This window comes from Emydura macquarii, unplaced genomic scaffold, assembly GCF_026122565.2.
Source record: "Emydura macquarii macquarii isolate MOO-44397 ecotype Brisbane River unplaced genomic scaffold, CSIRO-AGI_Emac_v2 contig_2473, whole genome shotgun sequence".
NCBI classification, from domain to species: Eukaryota; Metazoa; Chordata; order Testudines; family Chelidae; genus Emydura; species Emydura macquarii.
In genome coordinates this window covers 37,783,212-37,802,852 of record NW_027132610.1, presented here as the reverse complement: position 1 = coordinate 37,802,852, position 19,641 = coordinate 37,783,212, and the positions used below count along the sequence as shown (strand labels likewise).

General features: G+C 38.4%; 1 protein-coding gene across 2 annotated transcripts in view; it reads right to left on the bottom strand.

Moving 5' to 3' along the window:
- PIBF1 (progesterone immunomodulatory binding factor 1) overlaps positions 1-19,641 on the bottom strand; it is a 176,419-nt gene that overhangs the window by 31,553 nt on the left and 125,225 nt on the right. For both annotated transcript variants that reach the window (XM_067562782.1, XM_067562783.1), the window contains exons 15-16: positions 18,261-18,391; positions 7,256-7,340 (exon numbers count right to left, since the gene is read on the bottom strand). In XM_067562782.1, coding sequence (XP_067418883.1) covers positions 7,256-7,340; positions 18,261-18,391 — 216 coding nt within the window. The remainder of the gene's footprint in view (positions 1-7,255; positions 7,341-18,260; positions 18,392-19,641) is intronic.

Genomic DNA, 19,641 nt, shown 5'->3' with positions numbered 1-19,641 from the left:
TGGTGCGAGGCCAGGAAAACAATGGATTTTAGTAAGAGTACCAGGAATGAACATACAAACTAGCAAAGAAGTCACCAGCACTGGAAATTTACCGAACTGGTGGCCTGCAGGGAGCAGAAATATTGTGAAGAGCACAGCAAGCTGCAGTAACGTGCACAGCACTTGTGACACTGGAATCTAAACGGGTCTGTAGACATCTTCAATGGGATTTCAATCTGCCAAAAGCACATTCAACAACAATTCTACACCTTCTGAGAGCGTAATTAAAATCTTCATTTGCCATGGCCTCTAATATCAGGATAAAGTTTCTTAAGTCAAGACAAAACGGCATACATTGTGTCTCTCATAATCATAACGGGGACAGTAACTTGGTTTATGACAATGACATTTGGTGGGAATGGTGTCCCAGCCTGTCCATGAAGGTAGACTCCTCATGGGCGAAAAACCCAGCATCATGAACTTTTCCAGTGCAATCCACTTTATTGTTTAACCCTTGTGGTCCATGAGGATCTACACAGCAATGAAGTAGTACCATCTGAGGTTTATGTACTTATGTGTTCCTTGAGGATGACAAACTATGGGCACATGAGTCCCATCATGGCCCTAGTACACTTTGGAAACCCCATTCTCTCAAAGACATCAATTACGCCAGGAATATCTTTTATGCCCACCAGGTTGGGGTAAACTACACACCTGATTGTCTCAGAAACTTCCATCACCACTTCACCCACAGCCAACTTTCCAGTACTAAACTGGTTGACAATGAACCTAGAGCAGTCTGGGGTAGCTAGCTTCCGGACAGTTATAGCAACTCACTTCTGGACCAACATGGCCACCCTCATGGATGCATCTCTCAACTGGGGGCAAGCTGCTCATAAAGCTCCTGAAATGCAGCTTTCTTTATGTGAAAGTTCTGGACTCTCTGCTGGTCATTCAGGTCTGCATGACGGTGTGGTCTCACCATGCTTGTAGCCCTGCTCCAGGGCTGCCAGTCTGTGGAGAGGGCATCAGAGGCTACAGAAAGTGTCATGAGCAGCATCAGCCAGTTCAAGTCTGCCATGTCTGTGTCCTCCCTTCAACTTCTGCTCTATCACAAGCTCTGTCAAGTGCCTTTTCTGGGTCAGAAAACACTGCTGAAATGTCCACCAGCATCTCATAGCTCTGCCCTTTTCCTGAAACAGGAGTGAAAGTGCAAGCGAAAAGTTCTTCAGTGGCATTTCCTCCATATTGCTGTCTCTGGTTGCTGGGAGTGCACAGATCTAAATGACTGCTCAGCAGGTTGTGTTGGCAGGCTGTACAAAACTTCTTGTAGTGTGCAGGGTGGACAGTCAAGTTTTCCCACACTGCACAAGTTAAATGGCTACAGCAACCACATCTTGGGAGGGCATAAGAGAATCTGGGATATGGCTGGTTAGACTCAGGTCTGTGTGCTGCAGTGTGGATGCCAGAGCCCCAGGTGCAGGTCCGAGTTAGAAAATTCTTAACCTAGGGTTGACAATCATGGCAGATGCTCTCACTGCTACAGTTCAGTGAGATTTCCATGTGTGCTTGGTTTGCAAGATAAAGTACTAAGCAGGTAGCAGTGAAAGCCTAGATACCTTAGCCTCTTCCCTGAACTGTAGTACTATTTACATGAAATACATAGATAACATAAGGTAAATCCTACCATGAAATGTTAGTGTAATATAGGTAATTAATACAAACAAAAAGCAGGACTGACAGTGATAATGTTTCATTACAGAATGAACCATTCAAAACCATAATACTTAATTTAACAAGTATGTCTAGAAGGAATATCTGTTGGTTGTGTTAAAAATCATTCATTCTGTAAAAGATATAAGAGTAATATACTGCAAGATTAAACTATTTTAATAGTCACTTGCTGTTTTTGAAGGTGTCATTTTTATTCTTAATGTATGTTACAATATTTATGGTTCTATGTACATACCTTTTATTAGTGTTAAGACAGCAAGCAGCCTTACCTTGGAAACAAAGGCTCACTACAAACTAGCTGAGATCAGCTAAATAGAGCCATCCTGTATAAATATTTCAATAAATCAAACAAATTGCTGTTTGGGGGAATTAAAAAAAACAATATAACAAATGGAGATCTGCATTAAAAGTAGAAAAACAGTTGCTTTAAGAGTAGAAACAAGAGGAAAAACCTTTAAGAAAACAAATAAATATAACAAAGACTGCTTGACATTTTCTTGCTCTTATACCATACAATGGATCCTTTTTAACTTAGTAGTGTGTTTCTGCCTTTCCTTCCTTGTCCTTTGAACACTACCAGCAATTTTTAACCTTTTCCCTTCCCCTAAATATGCACCCTGTTTCTGCCTCTCTTTTCAGTGAATAAACGTTATCCTTTATAGAAGACCCACATAAAAGATTCTATGGTGAAAAAATTATCAATAATTTTACTTTTATCTGTTTCTTAAAAGTTATCAGCAAAGAAATTTGACAAAATAACATACATTTTGGTAATATCTGCTGATTTCCCTTAATATTCACGATGAGAGAGGCATTCAACATGCAATCAAATTCAAACTTGCCTACGTTGGGTTGTGTGTTTTTTGTTTTGTTTTTTGGTGTGTAAGGTTCCATGCTATTCAGCTCTTCTTGCATTTATGCACTCTGAGTGACATTTCAGCATACACTATAGTGGTGAAAACATGTTAGCCAGCAAACTACTTCAGATTAGAGACAGTCTATGTGGATCAACAGTTTTTTTTCATCTTTTTTTTTTAAACCAATGTTGCATAGTTTTGACAAAATATTATTATTTTAACACCTCATGATGGCAACATTACCAGACTCCTTGCAAAACTCCACAGTACTGAAACTCTTCTCTCTCACCTGACACGCTATGGAGGGGGAGGGATTTAGAGTCTGAGCTCTGTCCTGAGCCACAACTTCAAATCATTGTCTACACACCTATTTTTACATGCAAGTCTCGCTAGCCCAAGTCTGTCAATCCAGGCTGGGAGGCTCACTCCGGCAGGCTGTGTAGACAAACTCCTAGAGGCTGGCTCTAGTCAACTATAGGATACCATGGCTGACTTGGCATCATTAGAATGCTGCTTGATGGAGCATGCCTAAGTAGGTGCAAGACATATGAATGGGGCTGGAAGTTCTGAGAAGTGCAAAAGGAAGAAATTAATTTTAAATTAATACTCTGCTGACTACCTCTCAAACTGGCAATTCAGAGCATTTAGTACACATTTCTAAAAATTTACTTCATTCGATTCTATTTCAGGCCATTTTTTCAGATAATCCATTTACAAAGTTTCTTTGTGTTTGTTTGGTTTTCAGTATTAACAGTATCAATTTCAGGGTTTTGGTTTGGACCCTACAAGGATAGAGGACAATTCATTAAATTCAGTTTCAGAAGCAAATTTTTCAAAAATTAGGGTGAGTTTGTATCTGGAGTTTGATTTAGACCAGATGATTAGTTAATAGTAATTGTCAGATTAAAGAATGAAACTGTCTGTGGTGACACAATGCAGGTTATCACAAACAACCCCCAACTCCTACCCCTCACCCATGCACAAAATTAGACACCAAAGAATTCTTAGGTGGAACATTCTAAAATCTAATCCAGACATAAGAATACACTATTATGATTCCCCATCGCAGGAAAAGAAACCATGTTTCATATAATCCTTTTCTCATATCTTAGTAGAAAAGATCGACAAACTTTATTAGACAGTTGTTATAAGGAGTGACAATATATCCCATAAACTGCAATAATCAATTCTTAAAAGCCTCCACAGAAATCCATGAAAGCAATTTTCTCTCCTTGTTAAATTATGCCATATATTTATCCTAGATAATGGGGCTTTTCTGTGATTTTTTTTTTTATTTACAGTGACTGACCTACAGTTTGGTAATAACTAAATCTTTCTATTTTTATAGCTTAATTTATAACGACAGCATTATCACTGACAAAGCTTTTCCAGGAAGTGAAACAGAAATAAAAAAGAGAAGGCTAACTATAGTTTGGAACTCTACATCAGTCCCACAACAGAGCATAGAATTTCACAGTCATATTCAAGGGGTCACATCTAGTTACGAAAATAATAAGAATTAACTTGTTTAAAGAACGTTTCAGAAAACTACGCTCTGCAAACGGAAAGGAGGGAAGGTTAGAGGATTACTTTGCTGGAGAAACTAATATTTCATTTGCTGAACTGTTCACGAAATATGAATAGTAAAAACAGCATTTAAGAAAATAAATTTTACCTTTTATATTTATTGTATACACATGATAGACACCTGGTCTCAAATCTAACTTGATATACCTTGGTCCACATCATGTTTCTTAGGAAATGCAGTATTTTATGTTCACAGTAATGAATTTTCCAAGGTCTGTAGCTCTGTATTTCAGATTAGAATTGAGGGAACACATGAATTTATCCTCAAAGCTTGCTTAATTGAAAGTTCAATTCATAAAATAATTCCTTGCTAGATTCAAGTCAAGGTAAATATAAGCTCCACTACTAAACATCTAGTTCAGTTGTGGTCCAGGCCAGCTGTAATCCAAAAACTGGCCAGCTTATTTTTCAAATTTTTGTGTTTGTATGTTAAATACAGTCTTAATACAAAGTAGTTGAAATAATGCAACCTTGATTCTTGTCTACTGAAACAATCTCATTTTTACAATTATTATAATTTAAATGTAGGTGAAAGGGAAGAGTGAGTTGGGTTTGATATAAATTCATTTTATGTTGAAGTTGATTATTTTTATTTCTTGATGAAATTAAGTTAAACAAATACCAACTCTAACAAGTTGAAAGTATCAAGCATTTGCCCAAAGTCTAATAATAATTGTGAAATTTAAATTTGGGTTGTGGTGGCAAAAATCAGAAGCAACAGTCACAGAGTGAATACATATCTGACACACCTACAGAGCAACCCACAAGATCAAAGATGAGGCACGTATCCCGAGTAGTATTGGGAAGCGCACACAGTTGTTTTCTGCTCTATAATTAGAGGATTTCAATATCAAAACTCCTTAGATTTGGCACCCTTCACAAGCAATACAATCAATTCAAAGTTAAATAAAAAAGTCCACTCTAAAAGGAAGTTAGATCAGAGGATCACATAAGGGTTCAGTACAGAAAGATCTTTAACTTTTTCAAATTAGAATTAAACAACAAGTTTTGGTACTGTTTTATAAAAATTTTAATTCTGAAGTGAAAGAACAGTTACTTACTTTACTGTAACTGTGGCTCAGTTGAGATGTGTTGTCCACAGAGATTCCGCTCTAGGTGTGTATGTGCCCCAAGCATATGAGATTGAAATCTTTTGAATAACAATGTTTGCTGGGGCTATGCCTGTGCCTTGGGAGACCTCATGAGCACCATAGATGTCATGTGAGGGGGCAGTTTTAGAAGTGTTTGACTTAGAAGATGCCATTATAGGAAGTATATCTCATGATTTGGAAGGTGAGTGTGGTGTGTGAAGATGAAACAGTCTATTTAAACACCCTCCTTTTTTGTTGTTGTTAAATATGCTAATGAGCAGAAAACGCAGGAGAGTTCTAATCCTAACTAAATACGTAAAAATAAAAGAATTAGCTAAGCAAGCTGCATTGGAGAACTTGCAGAGCATTGTAGCAGTGTCCATATTGAATGTTACTTTGTGACAAGCTGGTGCACTGTAGATTCACAAAGTAATTTGCCATGGAGACAAGCTCTAACACTCATTTCTTCTCCCTTGCCTTCCCACTATGCGCACACAGCTAAAAAACAGAAAATACCCTTTTAGGAAAGGAATGAAGAGGAAATTTTAAATGACAGATGCTATCTCCTTGTTCATTCTTAATTCTAGAAGGTGCTCATATTTCCTGGCGACGGGCACAGTTGCTGTGGTGGAAATGACAACTATCACCACCCATCTCCCTCTCCTTTTTCAAATCCAGTTAGAAGTCTCATGGCTGGATTCAATGCTGTGGGAACACACAACACTTTTATACCACAGAAGATATATTTTTATTAAGCAGTACCAAAATAATTGTATCTATCTTTTGGGACAGTTTTAATTTCATTCAGATTTTAGGCCAAATTTTCACACCCGAAGTCTGAGCTATTAGCTTATTTTTACCTCTGATTGCTTTCTGATGCCATTCCTGCATTGAGCTCTGCACAAGCAGATCCCTGTATCTACACACACAGCTCCACTGACTTCAATAAACTTGTATGAGTGTAGGGGTCATTTGCATGGACCCCTCCATTTCAGGATTGGGACTTCTGCAATAACTGAGCTTGTGATCTGCAATATGTTGCCACTAAACTACCATATGATAATTGAGCTCCCTATTTAGAATTATCAGAAAAATCCAGCGAAAGGACCCCTACTCCATATCAAGTAATGTTTGCAGTTTAGCAAGTGCAAGGGATTCGACCAGTGTTGATACTGTATTATTTTCTATGGACAAATAAAGGATATCACCCCTCTTCCAGGCACTGGCACTGGTTGGAGCCCTGAACTATGTCTCTTTATCACTGCCTCACAAATTTTACCTTACAACATGAGAATTTCTGGCACTTACCTTCATGCAAAAATTTAGTTTAAAAGTTCAAAGTATTTCTTCAAAATCAATGAAACCTCTTTACCTTTAGGTGCCTAGTACTGCTTCCATAAACACATTTTTAAGAAGTTCCTATTACAGTAACAATATTTTAGAGATGACAGAATGAATCTCTCTGTTAAAGCTGAGATTTATGTAATACCATATATTAAGAATATTACATAAATATATATATATATTTTCTATTTGCATATTTTTATTGCATATACATCAGAACTTTTCAATCTTTACTAAGAGAAGTTACACATCCTAAAAGAATGCTTCCAGTACATTTACTAAGAATGACCTACTGAAATTTTTGAGAACTAATGTACAATGGATTCTTAAATACAGCATAAACTAATACTTTTCATTTTATGCCACCTTTCATCAAAGAACCCAAAAGCAATTAAACTGACAACTCTCCTTGTAAGTAATAATATAAGTAAATGCAGGTGAGGAAACTCAGGGATAGAAAGGGTAAGTGAATTGCCAAGAATCACATAGTGAGTAAGATGGCAGAGTTGAACGTACAAACCAGAACTCCCTTCTCTAAGTGCCCAGCTAACTGTCACATCGCCTGTGTATTTCTAAAATCTACAGAATATAAAATATAACTTTCCCAAGTTTTAACTGCAGAAAAACATCTATGGTAAAGTTATGCTAAAACAGGAAGATTACCTCACGATGATTTAGAAGTCTTTCCAAATCTGCTGCCATCTGATTCTTGATTCGCAGCAAAGCTGTCTTTTCTTTATTTAAAAGGCTGGTAGAAAGAGGATAGGAAATACAATAATAGCAATGGATAATCTCTTCTAATCTTGTATTCTGGTTCAAACATGCATTTTTAAAAATAAATATTGGCAACAATGAAAATGTGCTCAAGAAATTGTATAAAATAATCCGTCTTTATTCAAAAATCATTGTTTGTTAATGCATCTGAAATGATAGGTATATGTGAATGCTTGCTTTAATCAAATAACAGAATTGCAGATGATTAATTCATTTACATACAAAACCTTAGTAAAACAAAACTGATTTGATTTACAGTGTGATTCTTCCTTAAAAGTGGCATCACAGAATTCTATTTTTATTGTGTCAGTAACTTCCAGATAAAGTGTTCTCAATTTTACAAGTAAAAATAGATTTGTTTACTCCTAGCCCTCCAAACTGGGGTTCTTTCTCATCCTTGTGCATCATCACCAGTAGTAAAGGTTTGACAAACCCTATAAAACCCTCATTGTTACCCGTGTAACTGTTTGCTTCCACTGGATTTGTGCAGGTGGTTACAGTCAGCCATATAATGGAATTTTGTAAGTAATTCTATTGATGATGCGTAAGAAAAAATACAGTCCAACTTGCACTCTCTTAGCTTTGTGGTCTCTGCAGAAGTAGTAAAATTATTTTTGCCACATATTATTTAGTACTATGGTAGTACTTGCAATCTCAAGTTTATCTTGAAAACACGGTATAACTTTGGCACTATGGGATGCATTAAAGATACAGTTTTGTGCTTACCTTTAATTGTAATTTTTTTTCTGTAATTGTACCTTTAATTCTTTTTTTTTGTTAGCTTACATGATTGTATTAACTTATAAAACAATTTTTGTCTACAAATTCTGATTCTAGGCAGAGGCTCATCTAGTTTAATTAAATGTATTTCTATATTCAGCTTTAGCATCAGACTCCAAGAATAAATGCCAGATTGACAGAGCCTGAAGATATTTATATGCTCTTGCCCAATTTCGTTTCAAAGTCCCAAGAATTCAGAAAAAAGGGACAAATGTCACATCACATGGCCAGACCAAATAGTCTTCACTACAGGTTAAACTTGAAATCAACACCACAGTAAAAAGGTTAGTCATATAGCAGTAAAAACAGGTTATGAAAATCAAAAGCAGTCTAAGAAGCAAACATATAAACTGAATGGAATGTTTAGGTATGATGCAAGCACACCAAATGTTTAACGTTCAAGGTCATTTTATAGAAATGATCAATACACTGCATCAGACATATATTTTAAAATGGCCATATACCTGTAGCTTTTTCCATTTTGGAATAGCAACATCGATCTTGGCATTGGGTACTTCATGGGAATTAACAACCTGTTGAGGTAAATAGCCCTTGATTGTGTTTTAGAGCCATTAGCTCCTCCCAGGCTGTCATTACTTCCCAGGAAGTGTCCTGCAACTTGATTCAGACTGCTTAAGTTATGTTTTCACGTCTCACTATATTTTAATTATACATTCTTAATTTAGTCAGGATTTGTATCCTCTGTGTCATTTTTAATGCAAACTGAAACTGCTGAACTCTGTGTTTTTCCTATATGCATGTCTTGTTACTCAGTGATACTTTAGTTTTTCTTGGATTTATGTATTTTATAAACAACAGAAACCAACCTTTTAGAGTTGGAATTTTTGTGCATGACTCATGAACTTAAAGAAACCACAACATTAAGTTCCTCATATACCTTATACAGTATATTGCACAAGAGTACACTTCACTGTTAATTATTAGTCAGAAGCTCATCTCTGAAGTTCAGTTTCAACTGCTGAATTAAATATATTCCAGTTATACTGCTTCTTTCCCTTTTGAATCAACACACCATGATTGCTCCATAAAGTGAAGCTATAACATTGTTCTAATTTTTGTTTATGAGCATGTTTAAGGATGAAACTATGCTGTTTCGTTTATTTTTGTTAACTCAGTCTTCAGTCAGCATTATAAACACAGGATTACCAGAAAGTGCCAGTTTCCAGATTTAGCATAGTTTTATGTCACTGGTGTTCTTCCATTGCCGAAGAAAAGGGAAAAAAAAGTATACTACCGCAAATATAGCAGATGACACACACACAAATTAATTAATGGAAAATTAATGGAAATTAACTAAAATGGAGACAACTTTATTAACATGCATGCTAGTAACTACCAAAAAATATCAGAGGGCAGGAAGTCCTTTCAAACTCAATTTTGGGAAGGAGCTTACCTTTCTCCATTTCCACTAACAAAAGTCCTGACCTTGGCACTCCAAATCAGAGTATCCAACATGCCAATCATTTCTGCATCCCCATGTGAAAGGCTCTAAATCTTGGGCTGAGGGACTGAGGCCTTACGTAGCCAAACTTTCATCACTGCTAGTGGTTTCTTTCTAATCTGCGAGAGAAGGATTACCATAGTTCCCTAATCCCCTAGAACTGGGAAGCCAAAGACCCCATCAGTGATGAATTAAGTTTTAACACATTTATTCTGTCAAAGAATATCTGCCACTAGATGACACTAGCAACAGGTTTCAATGGCATCCCCATTCTAAACATAAAAAAATCCCAATCTGAGGTAAGAGCACATGTCCATGAGAAAGGCATCAACTGTAATGTCAGAATGGAGCACACTAACCCTTAATAGTCTCAACAAACAACCATTTATTTGATGGTTGTTACCATGAATCCATTGGTAACACCGTTGTATTAATTTAGATGGAATAAATGGGCTAAAAGAGTCAAAGGTGTTTACATGACCCTGAAATAGTCCAATATTAAACAATATTTGGAGTTTGATATACAGAGATCTGTGTCTGCTTAGCATCATGGCAAATCCACTGTTAAAATCCTTCTAGCTTTTTATTAGAGATACAGAAAAAAAGAAAAAAAAAGAAAGTATTTGGAATGTAAAGTATCAAATAAGACTTTCATTTTAATAACATCCTTTGTTCCCTCTACTTTTAACTGGAAAGAGTCTTCAGAAGGAAAGACTTTGACAGTCTCTTAGATGGTATTAAAGATGGTAATAACTGACCTTTTTGGGCAAAACAGAAGTTAACTGAGATGGGTGGGAGCTGTTATTGCTGCTGTTAGAGTTCAATCCTATTTCCTAAGGAAAAACAAAAAACAAGAAAAACACACAAAAGGAGGGAGAAAAGGACAGTCAAGATAGAAAATGCAGCTTCTGTCTCTGGTGTTGACTTTCACATGCAATCTCACTGCTGGAAAAAACAGAGGCCCAGCAAATAGTCTTATAAGCCACTCTGAGACTGGGCAAACTTGTACCAGCATTGGGCTGTTAGGACATTGCTTTTAGTTGCCTCTATGGTCACAGGCTCATCAAAGTGTTGCAAAACATACAATCTTACCTGCCTAAGCAAGACCCTTAGACAAAAAAGGCAAAAGTAGAGAGATAGGAAAGAAAAGGAATAAGGAAGGAGACACAGTGAGGTGGGAGTGGAAGTCTTAGGTCCCAAGTGGTGATTGGGATTTAGCCAAAGCCAATGGAGGTGGAGATATTGTCTGAGTCCCCTCTTTGGTCCGGTCTGGTCAAAACATCTCTCAAGAATGGAACAAAGAAGGCCTGGGGTCCCAGGAAAAAGCAGGGTGGCAGCCATGATGATAAAGCCTGCTGCAACAGTTGTTGGCAAACAGCTGCTTCTTTTGCTGATTTTTCCCAAAGGGAGTGTGGGGCAACATAGTCCATCCTCATTATCCACCATTTCCAATATACCAATTTTGGTAAACTGATTTGTGGTCTTACACTGTTTTTGTTTACCAGGAATGATGTTAACATAGTCCTTGAATTGTATCAGTAGGTCTTTTTGTTTAGACTAATTTAATCTTTCTGTCTCTCTTTTGTACCTTTTCTCACCAACATTTGTTATTATAGGTTACTGTAACATTTTATAAACTTTGACTCGCTCCTCACACTGGAGCTCACAATCAGGGTAAACATGTAGGCTCAATTATTACAACACTTCTCTCGTTCTCACTGAAGAACTTCTAGGCAGCAGGGTTATCAGCACTGTTTATCAGACATGCAACAGGTAACAGATAAGTTACCTACAATTAAGTGATTGCTATTCTGGGGTCTCATTGAATCAGTGAAGCCAATGGAAGTCTTTCCATTGACTTCAGTGGATCTTCAACTGGGTCCATAATGAATGTCTTCAGCTGGGATTATAACATATTGAACTGCCTGCCTACTTTAATCATCATTTTATGGGTGGGGGATCAGAAATATTATAGGATCAACACCACAGCAAGATCTTCTACAGACCTAATACTCTGTGAAAGGAAATATAATCTGTGTGATCAGAGGGAGATGGGCACATTGGATGACCTAGGATCCTCAATTCTACAAAAGTGAGAGCATAATGAAAACCACTGATGGAATGCTTACTGGTCTTCTTCATTTCCCCCAGGACTCAAGGTCAACATTTTCAATTTTGATTTTGACTGTGGGTGCCCAACATGGGATAGCCTAAAAAGACCTGATTTTTAGAGGATGGGTGCTTAGCACTTACCTTCAAGGGATTTGAACTTCAGTATCTAAAATGGGATAGTTACGTCATTTTTGAAAATCTTGGCCTAACTGTGCTAGCTGTTACCAGCACCTTATTATTTATTGTTGTCAGATATCCCTCAATATGAGGATGAAGTCTGCTGGGGGAAAGTCATCGATGAGATTTAAGATGTCTGAGGACATGAGGACATGTCATGCTCTTCAGGTTTCACCACACATGTGATAGGTAGTTGCTTGGAGAGAGCACAACTGCTCATCTGGATGCTGTACTCTTTCCTTCCTCTTCTGCTGTTTCTCAGCCTCTTCAGCAAGATGAATCTCTTCAAAATGGGTTGAGGCTTGATCTATGATGTGATGCCACTGCAGTCTGTTGACAGCCAGCTCTTCCCAATTTGTAGGGTCAATACCTCCCTTCTTAAGATATACTTTCAGGGTGTCCTTTTGGCATTTCCTCTGTTCCTCATGGGTCCTCATACCACGACTAAGTTATGAAAAGAGGACTTGCTTTGGAAGACAACTATCAGCCATCTGCACAAAATGACCTGCCCAGTGAAACTGATGTTTCATAATCTTCGTCTCAACACTGGTGATGTTAGCTGCAGAGAATGACAGCCTTCCTATCTGATACGGAGAATCTTCCTGAGGCAGCACTTTTGGTACCACTCCAGACACCTAAGATGGCTTCAATACATTACCCATGTCTTGCACCCATAAAGAAGAGTGGGGATGACTACGGTATTGCAGGCCAGGATCTTAGTTTCCATCCTCAGACCTCTGTCAAAAAAGACACAATGGAGCAACTTTCTAAAGGATACGCTGGCACAACGGATCCTTTGTTCAATGTCCACATCTGGGAGAGGTGGCTACCAAGGTAAGGGAAATGCTCAATGTTTTCCAGGGGTTCACTGCCAATGACAATTTGTGAGAGAAGGGGGTCAACTTGTGCTGGGGCAGGCTGGTGGAGCAGCTTGGTCCTCCCAATATTGGGAGAGAGTCTTAGGCTATGATAGGCACCTGAGAAAAGAACTAGGGTGGATTGCAAGTCAGCCTCAGTGTGCATGAGGATAGCACCGTCATCACCATACTGAAGGTCGGTAAGAATTTATTTTAGAATGAAGATGCTGCAGATTGAAGAACTGGCCATCCATGTGGTACTCAATCGCAATTCCAGAAGAAAGGCAGTCATGAAAAAGAATCAAGATTATGGCAAGATAGGAGAAAAGGATTGGGGAAATAACACCAATACGGATGATGAATGGATCCATCTCCAACCCATTATAGAGGATGGTGGTAATCATTCCATTATGAAATAGCCTGAGAACACAAATGAACTTCAATGGACAACCAAACTTAGACAGCACTTTCCATAATGCTTCACAATTGATGCCATAAACAATGGCTGGTGTTTTCTATACTTCTTTTGCATCGGTCATGCAAGAAAAATTATGTCGGTGGTGCCCCGATACAGTCTGAAACCACACTGGGATTCCAGAAGAATGTCTTCAGGAAGAGGGAGGAGACGGTTCAAAAGGACACGAGCAAGGATCTTCCTGGCAATGGAGAGGAGGGCAATACCCTAGTAATTCCCGCACATTGACTTGTCCCCTTTCTTAAAACTGGTCACAATATTGGTATTCTTTAGGTCAGGTGGAATTTCCTCATTAACCCAAATTCTAACATCTAAAAAGTTGATGAAGTTTTTGCATGAGTGCTCTTTCATCAGCTTTGAAGGCCTCCTAAAGTTATAAGATTCTACTGTATGATATTACTAAGACATATCCCAAATCTAGAGAGCAGTCACAAACTGGTTCTCCAGAGACAAAAGGCTAACCAATGACCCAGCCAAGATCAACAAGATCAAATGGACTATCATCTGGTTAAGTGGCCATTCTTTGGCAGGAAAAAGGATGTGGGTGAAAATCTACTTTTTGACAAAGGAACAGCTGGGGGTTCCTGTCCACGCAGACATTCTGTCTCTTGAACCACAAATGGAGTTGATTCTCAAAGAATAGAAAAAATATATAAGAAAGAAGGGCAAATACCCCAATTATCTCTCCCCCTTCATCTTTACTCACTCAATCAACAACACATGAAGAAAAGGAAACAGAATTGGACTGGGAGAGGGATCCTGACTGAAAGAAGTTCTACTTAGTAGGCTACTAAGACATGTGGTTTGAGAGACTTTTGCTTTGTATCCACTTAGCTTGTTAAGTTAGGTATTAGTTGTATTTTACTTTTATTTTCTTGTAACCGATTCTGACTTTTATACCTCATTGCTTGTAATTACTTAAAATCTATCTTTTTGTAGTTAATACATTTGTTTTATTGTTTTATCTAAACTACTGTGTTTGGACTGAAGTGTTTGGGAAGCTCCATTTGGGATAACAGGATTTGTGCATATCATTTTCTATTAATAAAATGATGGACTTTCTTTGAGCTTATATTGTCCAGAAGGAGAGAGGTGGGCAGAACAAGACATACAATTCTAGGGGAAAGTCTGGGACTGGGAATTTGCTGGTGTTGCTCTGCAATGTAATTCACGAGTGGCTGGCCATAGTACTCATACAGTATAGCTGGCAGTAACTTGCATGCTGGAGGTGTGTGAGAGCAGACCAGGAGTGGTTGCTCTCACAGCAAAGCAGTGTAAAAGGCACCCCAGGATGGAGAACTGAGGGGACACAGCTCTCCATCGGTCCAGATTACATCCTGCCTAATGTCTCAACAAACACATAACAAAAAGATATGCCCTGCCCCAAAGAACTCACAATCTAAGTATAAGACAAGGAAACAATACTGATCAGCATGATAGCCTGTGGAGTTAAGAGAACTATACTAAAGTAGGGAAAAAAGGCAATTCAACAGCACTTTCAAATGCATGCGCGAGAGAGTGTTTTCCAGTAACAATCACGGGCGGGAAGAAGAAACTGAGGGGGTGTAGGGCCAACGGCACCTCATATACCAGTGCATGAGCGCAGGGCTTTAGGGGGCACAAGAGCTGGCCCTAAGGTTACTGCTAAGGCAAAAAATCCGATAGCTGTACATGTGGGCACACACCACACCTAGCATGGAATCGACATGAGCAAGCACTTGAAGAAGAAATAAAGCTTTCAAATAATATTTGTAAATCACTGACTGCCACTTTGAAAGCCCATCTAATGCTGAAGTCCAAGACATTGAAGAACCGACGCCAAAAAATGTCATCAATCAAAACTGCTTTCTAGACATATAATATAAAATTATGTTGTAAAATAGTTGGACCTTCAGCAGCATTCATGAAGTATCACAAAGCCCTGATTTCAATCTCCAGAGGGTTAAAGCTGAAGGAAAATATTAAGAAACAATAGCTGCTAGAAGTTATTTAGTACTTTTCACCTTCAAAGAGCTTTACAAACATTTAAAGTTCACATTGACTCTGAAATGGAAAGTGACCAGGCAGCGCAAATCGTGGCTGATATGCTCTACCAAAACTTCTCTGATGACCCCATCAATTTCTGTAGAATTTAAGCATCTATTTAAGAACTAAGAAGCATTACTTTTCTAGATCTTGATCTTGCAAAGATATTCTGTATGTAAATCAATACAATGCTGTTTTTGTAAACTGACAGATAAATAGACATGAACAATGCATTAGAGCCTCAGATCCAGTTGAGCTTCACTCAGCAAAACCCAAAGTGAATTTTTTGTAAGTAACTTTGTGCTACCTACTCCTACCTGGCTGTGGAGTCAGCTGGAAGCTAGTTTGGTCAGTTGGGACAAAAGAAATCTAATGAGGTTCAACAAAGAAAAGTGCAGAGTCCTCCATTTAGGAAGGAAGAATCCCATGCACAGCTATAGACTGGAGACCGATGAGCTAGGCAGCAGTTCTGCAGAAAAGGACATGGGGGTAACAGTGGATAAAAAGCTGGATATGAGCCAGCAGTGCGCCCTGGTTGTCAAGAAGGCTAATAGCATATTGGGCTGCATTAGTAGGAGCACTGCCAGCAGATCACGGGAAGTGATTATTCCCCTCTATTCGGCATTGGTAAGGCCGCATTTAGAGTATTGTGTCCAGTTTTGGGCCCCCCACTACAAAAAGGATGTGGACAAGTTAGAGAGAGTACAGCGGAGGGCAACAAAAATGATTAGGGGGCTGGAGCACAGGACTTATGAGGAGAGGCTAAGGAAACTGGGCTTGTTTAGTCTGCAAAAGAGAAGAATGAGAGGGGATTTGATAGCTGCCTTTAACTAATTGAAAGGGGGTTCCAGGGAGGATGGGGCTAGGCTGTTCTCGGTGGTGGCAGATGACAGAACAAGGAGCAACAGTTTCATGTTGCAGTTGGGGAGGTCTAGCTTGGACATTAGGAAAAAGTTTTTCACTAGGAGGGTGGTGAAGCACTGGAATGGGTTACCTAGGGAGGTGGGGGAATCTCCATCTTTAGAGGTTTTTAAGCTGAGGCTTGACAAAGCCCTGGCGGGGATGATATAGCTGAGGTTGATCCTGCTTTGAGCAGGGGGTTGGACTAGATGACCTCCTGAGGTCCCTTCCAACTCTAATATTCTATGATTCTATGATATAACTTGGAGCTCTCTCAGGGTTATTCTAATATTCATCCCATTTCAATAGACTTCAAGTGGCCATTTTGCCATCTGACGATTGCTGGAGTGCTGCAGTGTTCTGCTCATATCCCCTTTTCTCTGGCCAAGCCCCAAACGCACTTCTTATGCTAAAGACTATTATAGGGGTAGCATACAGAATCAGCTGGCCACTTACGTAATCTTTAGGTCTGCTTTGTACAGTTAGAACTGTATAAAGGAGACTTAAGGGGGTCAATGATCTGGCTCAAAAGTGCTAAGAAAAGAATAAACTTTTTCCCAATCATTCTAATAGGCTATTAAGCTTGAAGTCTAGTTATTATAATTTAAATGTAAATATTTGTTATTTCACTGGTAATCACTGCAGTTTTCTGAGACATGAGAAAAGCTATTAGGCAAAATGTGATCTTTTAGAAAGGTAAATATTATTTTCATTTTACAGATAAAGCCATAAAGGATGAAAATCAGTTTTTCCAGACTTCCTGTCCCAAACCACTCAAATCTGTGACAGACTGTCTGGAAGTGAGCACCTTTCCAGTTTGTTTAGGTAGAACAGTGCTGTTTGTCTGTAAGCACTTACTCTATGTGGCTCTTTTGCTGAGCCAAAAAGATCTTAACAGAACACAAGGTAATAGGTAGACTCTAACGCTCATATGGTGTTTGTCTTTCCCATGTTCCAGTGACCACAAACTGTCTGCTCTCAGAAATGAGCTCCTCAACCATGACTGGAGGCATCTGTGATAATACTGGTGATAGAGAGGCAGGATTGAAAAAGACTCCCTTAAGTACATTGCCCTTTTATTCCTACCATTTGAGAGACTTTTGGACTTTCAGGATAATAGTAAAAAATGCATTCATGCTGTGTATGCAGCCATGACCAGTTTCTAATGGTTTCATCCACACTTGTGCATAAAATGTCACATATGTGAAAGAAGACACGAGACTTGTCTTCAGTATGAGGAAAAAGCTCACTGACTTTTGAAGTTTCTGTTTCAAGGGGGGCTTGGGAAAATGTCAAAAAACCTTCCTCTAGAAGGAAAATCTTGACTTTTATCGAGTCAAAGATAGTCCCAATGAAGATATCCTCTCAGTGGGATATCCTCTCCAGTTTATCTGCAAATCTAGTGTTTGAGAAAGATGATTCTTCTTCAAGTGGTTACAGACAATGCATTCCTCTCATCTAACTTTCTTTCCAGAGATTCCTCCAAGGCTTGACGAGTGCTAGTCCAAATCAAACAACCATCCAGGTATGAGTACATATTAATTCCCTGGCATCTAAGGTGGTATGCACCAGTTGTATACTCTCAGTGCTGTAGAGTATCTGAAGAGTAAGACTTTGTACTGACAGTGATTGTTTCACAGTGGTGTGCATGTATGCATCTCTTAAATCAAGTTATTATATAAATACTAAATAGTTAAAATGTTAACTTTGCTTTAAAAGTATACTTGGGATTTGCCTTGGATTTATGCCTCAGATTGCACCTCACCTAGTTCAAGAGATGACTCCATTACCTAATCTCTCTCTGCCTCCCAACTATTTCCCTGCTTCCACATGAAGTCTGGTTTGTTCCTCTTTCCTCCCAGGAACTCTCTCTTCTTCCCACCATTTCACCGTAGGTCCAAACTCCTCTTTATATCCAACTCTTTCCCTATTGCCTCTCTCCAGCTCTATGAGACTATGAGGCAAACCTAGCTGTGAGAACTGAAGCCTGTAAAACTGGTTTAGAGGATGATGCAGTGGCAAAGCCTCAAATGCTAATATTATTTTCAAAGTATCGGGGTGCAGATAAATATAAAAATGCCATACACAAAAATTATTGGTATTTACCTGACATCTTTCTCAAGTTGTGCAATATGTTCTTTCTGTAAATGTATCTGAGAATCTCTCTGCTGTACAGACTCAATGAGGTATTTGTATGGCTGTTGTACTTGACTCAACAAAGAATTGGCTCTGTGAAGCTGACAAAAGAAAAAAATGTGTTATTTGAAATTTCTAAAGTAGTACAATACACTATGACCATATAAAAGGGTAATTTTGTTAATCAGGCAATAAAAACATGCAACCCCCTCAACCCATGGTGCTTACTCCCCTTAATCTACAACTGCTCCTCTTCTCTAATCCAATTGTAAATCCACTTGAATCTGGTTTCTGACCTCTATACTCCACCAAAACTGCTGTCACCAGAGTTTTTAATGGCCTCCTATTGCTCAAGTCTTTCAGGGTCTTTACTTCACTTCATCCTCCTCAACATTTTAGCTGTCTTCGACACCACTGACCACACTCCTCTTGTGAATGCTTGTCTTCCCCTGGCTTTCATGCCGTACTGTCTCAGTGTTCTCTTCCTATCTTGCAATCTCATTTGGTGGGATCCTCAAGGGCTCTGTCTTTTGTCCTTTCCTTTTCTCTAAGTCCTAACTTTGGGTGATCTTATCTGCAAACATGGCTTCAGCTATCATGTTTATACTGAGGACTCCTCTCTTCCCTCCCCATTTGTTTTATCCATCTGTTGTGTTTCTGTCATCTTCTAAGACTGCAAACTTTTTGGGATGGGTAATGTTTCTTTTTACATGTGGGTGTACAGCATCTAGCACAAGGAGTACCTAATTCTTGATTAGGGCTTCAAAGTGCTACTTCAATAGAAATAAAAAATAATATAATAAATTATGTCACGCACAATTAGTCAAAAATTCCAAGTAAGTTGTTGGTCAGAGGTGTACTTCAAGTGGAAAATTAACACAGGAAAGTATTCAAGAATCACACATGAGATCATTTCTGTTTTCAAATGATTGCAGATTAGTATATTTCTTTTTCAGGTTAGTCCAAGAAATGCTATCACCTACAACTTGCAGTTTGCTTCTTTGCAGCTAATACATTTTATAGAAACAAAATCCCTGTTTCACAAAGTTAATTTTTCTAGTTTTGTTTAATAAACTGTACAGTATATAATATCAATCAGATTTTCTGTTTGTAACTAACATGCTAATTTAGAAATTATAACTGGAGAACAGTCTTTTATTCTAAATATTTACTCACTAAATTTCTGAATCCCACAATATTTACATATTATAAGACTTTTTGAAGCAGAAGATGATGGCAGAAAAGCCATTGTTAGATACCACAAGCCCATCTGCAGGATTTCAACATCATTTATTAAACGTATATCATTACAATAAAGATTTTGCATCATGTATTTGCATCAATTGTGATT